The 14,311-nt window shown below is 39.8% G+C and overlaps 1 protein-coding gene across 6 annotated transcripts in view; it reads right to left on the minus strand.

Annotated features, from left to right (window-relative positions):
• Positions 1 to 14,311, minus strand: part of lrrc49 (leucine rich repeat containing 49) — a 274,354-nt gene that overhangs the window by 134,936 nt on the left and 125,107 nt on the right. For all 6 annotated transcript variants that reach the window (XM_087982207.1, XM_043680302.2, XM_043680301.2 and 3 more), the window contains 2 exons: positions 2,725 to 2,791; positions 876 to 1,019 (listed from right to left, as the gene is read on the minus strand). In XM_087982207.1, coding sequence (XP_087838333.1) covers positions 876 to 1,019; positions 2,725 to 2,791 — 211 coding nt within the window. The remainder of the gene's footprint in view (positions 1 to 875; positions 1,020 to 2,724; positions 2,792 to 14,311) is intronic.

Consider the following 14,311-nt stretch of genomic DNA (forward strand, 5'->3'; position numbering starts at 1 on the left):
GAGGTCAGTGATAGACACTGTGATATGGAAGGAATATTGGAAATACAAAAAGTCATCGGATTCAAAACATTAACTCTATTTCTCTCTCCACAGAAGTTGCCAGACCTGCTGAGTTTCTGCTTCTATATCAGTAACATGATTGGCTCCAGAGTATAGCAACCAGAAAAAAGTGGCGGAATATCTTATAGGAAGAATATATGAGTGAAGAGAAAAGAGATGGTCATATGCAAAAGCCTATGTGTTAGGAATACCAAGCAGAAAAATTAAGTTGACCCTGTGGAAGGTTGCAAGTAACATAATGAACATCATTCAAATGAAGAATAATTCAAGTACTACGACACTGTTCCTCTTTGGAGGTGGAAAGCAAATTGTCTTATAGAAATTTAAATGGGGATGTGAGAATAAGGAAATTATCTTTATGGGAATTGTTTTTAGAAAAGTACAGCACAGAACTGCCCTTTGGCCCACAATGTTGTAACGAGGTTTAGTCCTAATATAAAAGATAATAAGTTAACCTACGCACCCCCAAATCACTGCTATCCACGTGCATGTCCAGCAGTCGCTAAATGTCCCTAAAGACTCTGCTTCCACCACCACCGCTGGCAATGCATTCCATGCATTCACAACTCTGCGTAAAGAACCTACCTCTATACCTTTCTGCTAATATCTTAAAACTATGACCCCTCGTACCAGTCAATCCTGCCCTGGGGAAAAGTCTATAGCTATTGACTCTATCTATTCCTCTCATTATCTTGTATATCTCAACAACCAAAGATAATGTATGAAAATTTCATACTCTTAATAAAGAGCGCTGGCAAATGTAATCCATGATTCCTTTATGTTCAGTATTTTAGGAAAACCAAAAGTAAATTTACCACAGATTCAATGCGATTCCGTCTGAGATTTAGTTCTGTCAGTGAATCAAGACCACTCATGTTTTCAACATGAATGATGAAATTACCCGCAAGGTTAAGCACTCGAAGTTCAGTTAAATGATTGATATTTTCCATCCTACAGATCTGTAAACAAAGACAAAGACAATCTTAATATTAACACTGATTTTTACATTTTGCAAAAATATTTAAAACTGAAAGTAAAATGCTTGCTTTTCCACAGAAAGAAAAATGTGAAACATTATAAAAGAAACCAGAACCATTGGTGCATTGCCAATCTGAAAATGTAAAAAAACTGAACATGAAAACAATCACAAGAGTTGGTTTTTCAATCCCGTATCTTATTTCAAAACTGATCAGATTACTCAACGTGCTATGAATTCATGTTCATTAATTCAGGTCTAACTTGGAAGCAGAATCATTAGGGAAATATAAGTGACTGCTGGACAGGCACATAGAAAGCAGTGAGTTAAGGGGTGCGTAGGTTAAGTTATTATATTTTACATTAGGATTAAACCTCGGCACAACATCGTGGGCCAAATGGCCTGTTCTGTGCTGTACTTTTCTATATTCTATGTTAAACAATGGTGTGTATAATACAAGACAAAACAAAGCTCTTAGTCCTTAATGAAACATCTCAATATTCTAGCAGGTATCAAACTTTCAAAGGCATCCATCAGGCCAGGCCCAAAGGTAACAGACTTTAAGTTTACTTGATTCCTCATAAAGTCAATCAGCCAAAAATCAATTTTCCACTTACAGCATTGGCTTTTCCACATAGGAATCAACCTCTGCATAAAGAGGTTGTATCTCAACAGACTCTCTGAAAAGCAATCACTTTTTTCGCTATTTCACTGATCAAATTGAATACCTGTGAACTTGCACCATTATACTTGCTGCCGAAAAGAATCTATTATTTCTCATGTCCATGCTAGCCTCAGCAACACCCCCAACAGGAAACAAACTCATGCGCAGAGGACATCCAGTTGTACTTTACTAATATCCTTCTTAACTCTTCTGTTATTGCTAAATTATCAAATTACAGAAATGTTCTCCTGTTGAAGTAATTGGTTTTAGTCTTCACATCAAATGCTGTTCACAAGTTCTATTCAACTCTTCTCCACTGGCAACAGTTTGAGACTAAACCAAACTGTTTGTCACCTTAGTGCCATATCTGATACACAAGGCGAATGAGGCCTAACCTCCCCCGACACACCATCACTTTGTCCATTTGCAATTATGTAACAATTGCCTGTCTTCATCCCTGTCTCAGCCCAACTGCTGCCAAAAGCCTCATTAAGATCTTTGTTAACTGTAGACTTGATAATTCCAATGCATTCCTATCTAGACTCCCATATTCCACTCCCATAACCTCATCTCAAACTCTGCTGCCCATGTCCGAACTCATAACAAGTTCTGATCACTTAACAATCTCACAATTTGTATTGGCTTGCAGTAAAGCGATGTCTTGATTCTAAAATTCTCTTTCTTATTTTCAAATTCCTATCTCTGTAGTCTCTTCCAACTCCACAGCCCTCTAAGATATATGGACTAACCAGGTTCTGGCCTGTTATGCACTCCAAATTATAATTGCTGCACATTCAAGGCTGTGCCTTCAAGAACCAAAGCTGAAGTCCCCTCCGTTAAGCTCTCTATCTTGTTTTCCTCGTTCTAAGGCATTTCCTGAAACCACTTCTTTGGTTGTCTTACTTAATATCTTCTTACATGGCTAGCAATCATATTTTGCTCACTAATGATCCTGTGAAGCACTATGGGACATGTTATTGCATTAAATATGAACTTTTGCTCAATAATGACACTTGTACCATACCTGATTTGCATGCAGGTCCAAAACATCAAGATCAGTGAGACTCTCCAGATTAGAAATGTTCTTGATTCTGTAGTACAACAGAAACAAATTTAGAAATCATTTTCCAGGGAAAATTGAGAAAATACAAACTCCACACATTTCCATTAGACACAATTATAGAGAATTTTACAGCTTTCTCCCCCTCTTCGGCTGAAGCACTGATTCTTATTGGTGTTCGGTCCTTGTTGCTAGTTACCCTTTAGCGTCAACCTTATATGCCAATGCAGTGAAAACAATTTGCATCATTGACAGATCAGCTAAGAAACTCCAGGAGATTCTGAACAGTTCAGAATGGAGAAAAAAAGCAACTCAAGTTGTCCAAGCTACAACAGAACCAGAAATACACCCAGCAAGGTAACTCACCAGATAGACAAGTTCAACGTGGAGTAATAGCACAATTTACTACATTAAAGGCAGTAAATAAAACATACAGTAACTGTTATTCACTGCTTCCCTGAAGCCTAAGAAGCTGACAGTTTTTGACTTTATCGCAAGATAGTCTAAGCAAAGAGCAATCACTACATCATATATTAACTACCCTGAAATATGAAACTGGATATAGGAAGGTAGAACTTTACAGAAGATCACAAAGATGGGCATCAGATAGAGTGGTAGATAGAGATAGAAATTGTGACTGAAGTGCTCGTTTAAGAAGGACTCCACTTCAAAGGATACTGGCACTAGTGCTGAGACAGGAAGAAACTGTACCTAATGGATGTTCTCCTGAACTAGGATAGGAACCATTTCCCAGCAAAAAAGATGAAAGGATAGTGGCATTGGTTTTAAATTAATATGTAGGAATTAACAGGAAACATCAGCATTCTAACTTAACAAATGACGATTATGCCAATTTTGAACTCTGCCTCTAAAGTGAATCAAGGCAGAATCATTGAATATTTTTCGACATAAGTGCACAGATTCTTGTTGTGCAGGGAATCAAAGGTTATTGGAGTAAATGGGATGTGGAATTCAAAACACAAACAAATCAGCCATGATCTTATCAAACTGCGGAACTGGTTTGAAGGGTCGAATGACCTACTTCTGATCCTAACTCATGTAGGATTTATTTGCTGACAACAACAGTTCAAACAATCCAACAACTGTACACATGCACACACCTGTGTAGTACTGTGCAGATTTTCAAAAATTAAAATTCCATTTTAATTTAAACTTCATTTAATTACTCTTAGATGTCACTTCAGTCATCTTTCGGTATTTAATACTTTCAAAAAGTATAGTTATGAGAGGTATCACTGCTGGTATGTATGCCCCTGGGTGTCAGCAAGGGGAACCATTCACATTTATGCAAATTAATAAAGGAAATTAATGGTGGGATAAAAATTTTCAATAGCAGTGAGCAGTATTCTTAACAAAACTGGGGTGCTGAATACAACCACGTTTTGGGAGGAACCACATATAGAGGGAAGCAGTGGCAATGTCACTGGACCAGTAATCCAGAGGACATGGGTTCAAATCCCACCATGGAGCTACTAATATCTGAATTCAATTAATATATCTGCAATTCAAAGCTTGTCCAAATGATGATCATGAAACTAGTAAAATACTATATGGTTTATTAACGCCTTTAGGCCAAGCTTACCTGGTCTGGTCTACACATATCTCCAGACTCACAGCAATGTGATTGACTATTACATCCTTTGAAATGGCCCAGCAGTCCACTCAGTTGAACTGAACTACTACAAAGTCTAAGAAAAGGCATGAAGCTGAATGGACCATCCAGCATCAACCTAAGCAGCGAAAGCAATAACAGTAAAATTAGCCCTGTCAAACTTGCAAAGCCCTCCTCACTAACACCTGGGAGGTTGTACAATCTCTTAAGGTAAACTTGCAGGTTGAGCTAGTAGTTAGGAAGGCAAATCCAATGTTGCCATTCATCTCAAGAGGACTAGAATATAAAAGCAAGGATATACTTTTGAGGCTTTATAAGGCTCTGGTGAGACCACATTTAGAGTATAGTCAGCAATTTTGGGACCCATACCTCAGGAAAGACAACTGGCTGTGGAGCAGGTCTAGAGGGGTTCACAAGAATGACCCCAGAAATGAAAAGGCTTAACATATGAGGAATGTTTGAAGACTCTGGGACTATACTCGATGGAGTTTGGAAGGATCACAGAATACTGAATGGCCTTGCCAGAGTGGACATTGGGAAGGTGTTTCCATTGGCAGGAGAGATGAGGACCAGAGGGCACAGCCTTAGGGTAAAGGGAAGACCCTTTAGAATGGAGATAAGGAGAAACTTCTTTAGCCAGAGAGTGGTAAATCTGTGGAATTCATTTCCACAGAAGGTTATGGAGGCCAGGTCATTGAGTATATTTAAAATGGAGATAGATAAGTTCTTGACTGCCAAGGAGATCAAAGGTTACAGGGAGAAAGTGGGAAAATGGGGTTGAGAAACCTATCAGCCATGACTGAATGGCAGAGCAGACTCGATGGGCCGAATGGCCTAATTTCTGCTCCTATGCCATATGGTCTAAGTTGGGAGAGCCACCCGATAAACTTGTCAAGCAACAGCATGGCATAGCCATATTCATGGAAACATACCCTACAGGCACCACAGTGTTTTGCCCCACTAGCAAGCCAAGCTTACCAGAATTGGTGGAACAGTGTTATCCATTCATGAGGTAGTTGCATTGGGAATCCTCAACATTGACTCCAGACCTCATGAAGTCTAGAAACCTCCTGCTGATTTCACACTTATAGTACCCATACAATTGTAATCCTCCGCGTTGAATACTAATTGTAAGAAACACAAAGGGTGGCAATGAAAGGGAATAAAGTCCCCAGCCAGGGTACAATGTCTATCAGTAGTGAGGTTTCAGCAGCACCACTATTGGCTAAACTGTTCAAGTCCTAAAGGATACAGGCTGCTCGACTGGATCTTTAGCAGCTGGAGAAGGAACCAACAAGAGGGAGAAACGTACATGATGTGTCCTCACAAATCTAACTGTCAGAGAAGCATCTGTCCGTGACAATATCGGCAGGTCTGAACACCAAACAGTTCTTGTAGAGACAAATTCCATTCTTCACATTGAGGATATCTTCAGTGTCATGTGGTACTGTCATCATGCTAAATGCAATGGGTTTTGCTCTAGCAACTCAAAACGGAGCAACCACGAGGCACTATGGGCCATCAGCAGCAGCAGCAGAATTGCATCTCAATCATAATCTGCAATTGCAGGGCCCACTACCATTTCCATTCTAATGTTACAAACAAGCCAGGTGGAATGACTCTGGTTCAATGAAGAGTGCAAGAAGTAGCAGCACTAAAAGCAACACCGGATTACTTATAGAGTGATAGAGTCATACAGTATGGAAACAGACCCTTCAAAACGCTAGACTGGGCAAGCGATTCTGTAACAACAGATTATATATAAGGTTTGTAGCCTTGCTGCAAAATTTTATGAATGGTGGCGGACAATTAAACAACAAACTGGAAAAGAAGACACAACAAATATCTCCATCCTGGAAGATGAGGAGCCCAAAACTTCAATAAGAAGACAAGGCTGAAACATACGCATCCATCGTCAGTCAGATGTGCCAAAGGGATGATCCAGATCAGCCTCTATTGAGGTCCCGATCATCACAGAAACCAGATTTCAGCCAATTTAATTCACTCCATATAATATCAGAAAGGGCATGAAGGCACTGGACAAAGGCAAGGCAACTGACTCTCACAACAATCCTACGACTGTACTGAAGACTTGATTCCAAAACTAACCATGCCCATGTCAAGCTGTTCCATTACAGAAACAACATTGACATCTACCCAAAAACATGGAAATTTGTTGGGGTGAGTCCTGTTCACAAAAAGAGGGACAAATCCAAATCAGCCAATTGTCATCCGATCAGTCTACCCTCCATCATCAGCAAAGTGATGGAAGTGCCAATTGGTGATGCTCAGTTTGGTTTCTTCTCAGGGCCATGTAGCTTCTGATCTCATTCCAGCCTTGGGCCAAACATTGAAAAAAGAGCAGTACATCAGATATGAAATGAGAGTGACTGCCCTCAACAAGGCAGCATTAGACTGAGTGAAGTATCAAGGAGCCCTAACAGAACTGGAATTAATGAGAATCCAAGGAAAAGCTCTGCACTTGCACAAGAATCATGCCTAGAATAAAGTAAGCTAGGCAATCATCTCAGTCTCAGGACATCTCTACAGGAGCTTCTCAGGGGGAGTGAGCTAGGCCCATCTACTTTCAGCTGCTTCATCAATGACCTTCCAACATCATAACGTCAGAAGTGGAGATGTTTGCTGATGACTGCACAATATTCAACATCATTTGTGACTCGGAGAAAATGAGGACTGCAGAAGCTGGAGATCAGAGTTGAAGAGTATGCTGCTGGAAAAGCACAGGCGGTCACGCAGCATCCAATGAACGGGAGAATCGATATTTCGAGCATAAGCCCATCATCAGGAATTTCATGCTCCCTGACTGGCTGTGCTTTTCCAGCATGAAGGGCTTATGCTTGTCGATTCTCCTGCTCCTTGGATGCTGCCTGACCTGCTGTGCTTTTCCAACACCACACTCTTCAACCATTCATGACTCCTCAAACACTCAAGCAGACAATTCTCAAATACAACAGAACTGAACAATATCAAAGTCTGGACTGACAAACGACAAATACCTTGCATGGCACACAAGGGCCAAGCAATGATCACTGTTTTGCTGGAAAACACAACATCTGCAGTCCTCACTTTCCCCAAGCAATGATCACCTTTAACAAGAGAGCATCTAATCATTGCCCCTTGACATTCAACAACAACGGAATCCCCCATCAAAATTCTCATGATTACTATTGCCCAGACACTGAAGTGGAAAAAAACACAAATACTGTAGCTACAAGAGCAGGTCAGAAGCTAGGAATTCTGCAGTGTGAGACTCAACTCCTGCCTCCCAAAGCCTGTATGCCACTGTCAAGGCATAAAGCAGGACTGAAATGGAATACTCTCCATTTTTATGAACAAATGAAGATCTAACAATACTCAAGGAGTTTGAAATAATTCAGAGCAAAGCAGCTTGCTTGATTGACACCTAATGCACCACAACGAGCGTCCCCTTCATCAATAGTGAACAGTTTCAGAGTCACTGAACAAAGTTGGGACTGAGGATGTTTGCCATGCTGTTGGGAAAGTTTTTAACTAATTCTACAAGAGTATGGGAATGGGGATACAATATTGACAAATGATACTGCACCAGGATGCTAAGAGAGACAAATGTCATTAAAATTGAGAATAGTAATTGGCAACCCCACACCGCTTGTGAAAAGCATAAAAGATGGTGGGAGTTTTTCGTGCATTTGTCACCCAATTATAAGATTCCACCATTTGTTTCTCTCTCCACAGATACCATCTGGTTCATTAATGTCCTTTAGGGGAGGAAACTGTCTCCTTACCTGGTCTGGCCTCCATGTGACTTCACACCAATAACAATGTGGTTAACTCTTAACTGCCTTCTGGGCAATTAGGGATGAGGAATAAATGTTGGCCTCGCCAGCGATGCCCACATCGCATGCATGAATGAAAAAATTAATAGGCAGAGTCAGGTGATGGGAGAAAGTAATAAAGTCTAAATCAGGGTTGCATTTCATGTATGTGAATGCAGGGAGAACAGTTAATAAAACTGGGGAGTTCCAGGCACAGATTACAATTATGGTTGTAGGAACAGAGACTCAGCTGAAGAAAGGACTGGTTTGCATATTAAATATTCCTGATTATAAGGTGCTCAAAAAAGATAAGAAAGGGGAAAAAGATGGGTTGACATTGTAGGTTAAGGACAGCAACTGGAGAAAGAAGATGCTTCACAGTGTGCAAGGACAGAATCAATTTGGCAAGAACAAAGGAATAAAAAGTGTACAATTACATTGCCTGTGTAATCAATAGATCACCAATTAGTGGAAAGGTGGAGGGAACAAGTGTTCAATGAAGTTACAGAAAGCTGTAAGCATCATAAAGTATTCATAATAGGGGACATTAATACCCACATATAGAGTGGGATAGTGGTGATATAAGGGGCAGTGAGCAGTAAGTGTTCCTAGATTGTGTACAGGAGAACTTCCTATAACAATTTGTGTCATATTAAACAAGAAGGGAGGCACTGCTAGACCTGGTTCTTGGGGATAAGGGTCACCAAGTAGGATAAGTCACAAGATGGGAAAACATTTGGGAGTTAGAGATCATTATAAAATGGCATAGCTCCTAATCAAGTAGAAGAGAGCCAAATTCAATAGGCAAAAACTCCCAAATGTTTTCCCATCTTGTGACTTATCCTACTTGGTGACCCTTATCCCCAAGAACCAGGTCTAGCAGTGCCTCCCTTCTTGTTTAATATGACACAAATTGCTATAGGAAGTTCTCCTGTACACAATCTAGGAACACTTACTGCAGGATAGACTGGAACCAAGGGTATCAGGAAAACAATATCTGAGCAATGCTACCTTCAAAGAAAAGATGGTCCGGGCAAACTCAAGGTGTATTCCTGCAAAACAGAAAAGGTAGGATAAACTAATTCTGAACTTGCTGCATGAAAAAAAGAGTACAGAAAATAATTATGGAAAATCGGTGCTAATGGCAGATGTCAGATTGTAAATACTTTTGAGAACTAAGTTAAATACAGAAGGTTGAAAAGGAGTATGTGAGAAGCAAAGATAGATTATGAAAAAATAGCAGCAAATGTAAAAGGAAATCACAAAGTATTCTATGAGCATATAAACAATAAAAAGAGTGGTAAAAGGAAAAGTGGGCTGAACAGGAAGTAACAGGGGGATTTACAAATGGAAAGCAAGAAGCCATGGCTGGGGTGTTAAATTAATATTTTGCATCTGCTGTTATCTACAAAGTAGATGCTGCCCAGGGCATGGTGACAGAGGACAACACTCAATCACTAGAAGACTTTAAAATTTATAAGGAGGTAGTTTCCATAAGTTCTGACAAGATTACAGTGCTTGTCCACAAATCCCTGAAAGTGACGATACAGGTCATTAGGAGAGTTAAGAAGGCATACTAGATGCTTGCGCTTATCAGTCAAGTTATAGAATTGAAGAGCAGGGAGATTTTGATGGAGCTACTCTGTCGGAAGGATGTGATTGCACTGGGTGGGTGCACAGGAGATTTGCAAGGATGTTACCAGGGATGGATTAAGGTTAGAATTTCAGCTAAGAAGAGGGGTTGGATAAGCTTGAGTTATTTTCTTTGGAGCTGAGAAAGGTTAGGTGGTCCTGATTGAGGTGTATAAAATTTTGAGAGGAATCAACAGGGTGAATAGAAAGCAGCTGTTTCTCTAAATCAAAGGGTGGAATAACAAGAGGGGGACATACTTTTAAAGCGAAGTGAATCTCTTCATATTCTGTATTATCATGGTAATGATCCATGTAGAGACAAATAAAATTGTGAGCGCAAAAAACAAAAAGATTTAAAAATAAATAGCTGGGTTCAGGTCTCATTAGAGATTGCACATAAATTGATTAATGGGAAACATGGGTGATTCATGGTGGTGAATAATAGATGAAAATTATCACAGGTAATTTTGGTAGAGAAAATAAATCTGTTCAGGTGTAAGAGCACTTCTGGATGTAAAAAAGAGCTAGGTTCAGGGGTCTGTGGCAGAGTTGTAGTGTGATTTTGAGCCAGACGGCCTGGACTAAAGTTGCACATGTTCCAGAGGTGTGCCTTAACATCCCTGAAGAAGTTGATTTAAGAAAAAAAAGTGCTGTGTTCTCTGACCCAACAGGCTTTGCATGTAAATTGATAATTTAGTAGTAACACAGATGATTTGACTTTGCGACAAGGATAAAGGGAAAACACAATACAGGTGACTTGGTGTAGGGAAAAAAAGAACATTGAAAGCACTTTTAAATATTTTTTAAAAATCTACGTTCAAGGAGGGGTTCATGTAACAATGGTAATGCCCATACCTCTGGCCTAGAAGATCAATGTTCAAATCCCACATGCCTAAAAGTTGTGTCATTACATATCTGAACAAGCTGATTAAAATGATAGGCGCTTGTGGTGCCTGATTTCTAGGCTAGGGGGCTTGGGTTCAGGTACCACCTGCTCTACAGGTGTATAATAATATCTCTGAACAGGCTGATTGCAAAATAACTAAAGGTCTTGCTGTAAATCTCATTTATAGCCACTCAAATTGTTCCCAAGAAGATGCTCCCCTTTCTTTTATCCCTTTGCTTACGCCTTTTCCAGCTTTGCAGTGGGATTCAATGCCATCACCTCTCATAAAGATTGTGGTACTGACCGGATGCAGGAAGAACTTTTCCCCTGGTTGAGGAGTCTAGAACCAGGGGTGACACTCTCAGGATGAAAGGTAGGTAATTTATGACTGAGATGAGGAAAAATATCCTCATTTCAGGTTTAGTGAACTAATAAAATTTTTTTAAAAGAGCTTGATTCTAGGGATTTTGTGGTGTGGTGGCAGTGTCCTTACCTTTGGATCAGGAGATCCAAGTTCAAGTGCCACTTGCTCCAGAGGTACATAATAACATATTTCAATCCAGGTTTATTTAAAAAATTAAACATTAAAAGAGATGGGTTCTTGTAGGGCTTGTGTAGAGATGTGATAGTGTTCCTACCTCTGACCCAGGGGGCCAAGGTTCAAGACTCAGCTAACTCCCGAGGTATGTAAAACACGTCTGAATAGGTTAATTAGAAAATAAATCGCAACTGCTGAGTCAGAAGGTCAGGGTTCAAGTTCCACCTGCTCCAGTGGTGTCATAACACAACTGAACGGGTTAATTAAAACTATTAAGAGTTGGGTTAAAACCATAGGAAATAGGAATAGAAGGTAGTCCATTCAGCCACTCAAATCTGCTCTGTGGTTCAATAGGATCCAACATTTTTCATATCCACTTTCCTGCCCTTACCCCATAACCCTTGATTCCCTGATTGATCTTAGTAAGTCCCTTGTACTTCCCCCTTTGTCCAATTCTATAATGTAAGTTTAGCTATCTGGTTGGGATTGTAACAGTGCAATGTTGTTTCTAGATGGTGGTACTTAGATAAAATACCTAACTGGTTACTTGTCAAGCATACAGAAGCCTTGACAATAAAAATGCTCCATAAATGAAATAGAAGTGGAGTGATTGAACGGTGTCAGCTAAGTGGATACTATAGAATATGAGTTCCCTGAATGGGGCTGTTAAGCTGGTCTAATCAGGGAATCCTAGTTGACAGATGTAAACAGGAGTGTCAAGAAAAAAAAGAGAGAAAAAAAGGCTTCAGAGGTTCTGTTCACTCTAAGAGCTGGCTCTGAAAAAAAAAGAAAAAACAAATAAACAGGAGTGTCAATGGTTCTGCACAATCTACGATTGGCTCTGTGCTAGTTGGGTCAGTGCCATGCATTAAGCGTACATAAATAAAGGTTTACTAGGTGACGGGACACCGGCCTATGCGGAGTTATTTCAGGAAGCATTAGTCCCTGTTTTGGTTGTGAAACAGTTTACATATCTTCTTAACTGAAGGTCCTTTAACAGTTAGTTAGGCTTGTGTTATAGAGATTTTCAACTACTTCTGACTCCTTATCAAGTCCCCTAAACAAACCATATCTAGTCCAGTTACCTATCCAGTAGTACAGCTTAGAGCAGCACTTCCCATCATGAAGTCTACTTTTCTCTGTCTTGGATACACATTGGCTTTCCCAACAACTTGTCATTTTTGAATTCTTCTTCAGAGATATTTAAACCATTCCAAGTGACCCACTGAAAACCTTGCAACTAGCCTTATCTTCATATCCAGGCAGAATTGCATGTAACAAATATTTAGGAATAGCCAAATGGATCAGCCCTTTGGAACTGAAAGTTACATTCTCAAAGAATGCTGGCTTCTACAGTACAAAGAAATGCTTAAAAAGGTAAGGGTTATCACGGCTCCCATACCAACATCACCTAGCATCAACTGCTATCTTAAAAGGTTTTTCTGAAATTTGCAGAATGTCAGATTATTAAGATCATGATTGAATTTGACAATTAAACAGTAAGACAATTATGGACTCTCAAAACATACTTAAGAAGGCAGCCCACACGTAACTTTGCTGTTTGTTTCAGTAAGTGTACAGTGAAGATAACCTGGAGTAAATTAGCTAGATTGACTACCAGGTTTTAAAACAGACAAACATTTATTCACAAAATTATGGAATGAAACACAAAGAACAGACTATAGAATACCCACAGAACTCAGTCTATCTAGACTTAATTATGTTGTTCTAAAAATAGACAACAGTTCCAATAAACAGAGTAAAACTGAAACAAAGGCTTACAGGTTGAAGTTAGAAGGGAAGAAGGAAAGAGAGTCCAGCAGCCTGTTTCACATGCACACATCCTGCTGTACTGAACTAAAAAACAAGAATTCAGCTTTCAGGACTGACCACTTCCCCTTTCTTTATACTAGGTTACTTCTAAAACATGAAAGCTATGGCCTAAAATCTCATATGTTTACATATAAACAAAAAAGTCTCTCAGTAAACCCTTTCATCTCTGTACCAAACCAGTCGCCTCAGAGCCCAAACTGTTTTATGACCCCGCTGAAAAAAAATCAAGGACAGCATCCTTAAGAAGGACCAGCTTTGTGACACCTCCCCCCCTTAAGAAAATGAACCATCAATATCCAAAGATGGCTTTTTTTTTATACCCTCAAAAAAAATTGGTTAGTACTCGAAAATACACATACACACTACACTGACAAAAAAAAAAATGCAAACATGCACAACCACATTCAAATTCAGGCCATGGTATACCCCCGCCACCGAATGCCTCCATATCTCATTCGAGTCTTTACAACGCATCGGTAATCACGTTTTTATAACCTGCCACATACACAATTGTCAAACTGAATGGCTGCAACATCAAGATCCATCTAAACAGTCTGGCATTCTTGTCCTTAAGTTTCTCCACAAACGTCAATGGGTTATGATCAGTGTATACAAACATCTCTGATGCGTTGCTGGTAATATAGATACTGAAATATTGTAATGTCAACACCAGCTCTTTCTGAAGAGTCGAATATCTCTGTTGATGAATGTTCAACTTTCTGGAAAAATACCCATTGGATCTTCCTATCCCTTCATCATCCCCCTGCAACAGCATTGCACCAGCACCAACATCCACATCAGTGGCATCAATTGCCACATTGAAAGGCTTTGCGTAATCAGGTGTGGCTAATACTGGGGCAGTGATTAACACAGTTTTTAGGCTGTAAAATGCCTAAAACTTCTGAAACTTCTTGCTCTCTTTTAACAATTCAGTGAGTGGAGAAGCTACACTGCTAAAATTTGGCACAATCCCAGGAACAGTAGTACTGCTCTTTTTGTCGACAGTGTGGGAAATTCCCCAATTACTTTCGTTTTCGCATCCCGTGGGGCCATTTGTCCATGTCCAATAACATGGCCCAGGAAGGTGACTTGGGCTTTGGCAAATTCATTTTTAGCTAGGTTTACCACCAAGCCTGCCTTCCGAAGTCAATCGAACAAGTCCGATAAATGCTGTAAATGTTCCTTCCATGAGTGACTAAAAAATCACCAGGTCA

The sequence above is a fragment of the Chiloscyllium plagiosum genome, unplaced genomic scaffold (genome assembly GCF_037043375.1).
Source record: "Chiloscyllium plagiosum isolate Xiang-an unplaced genomic scaffold, Cpla_swu_hap1 HiC_scaffold_42, whole genome shotgun sequence".
NCBI lineage: Eukaryota > Metazoa > Chordata > Chondrichthyes > Orectolobiformes > Hemiscylliidae > Chiloscyllium > Chiloscyllium plagiosum.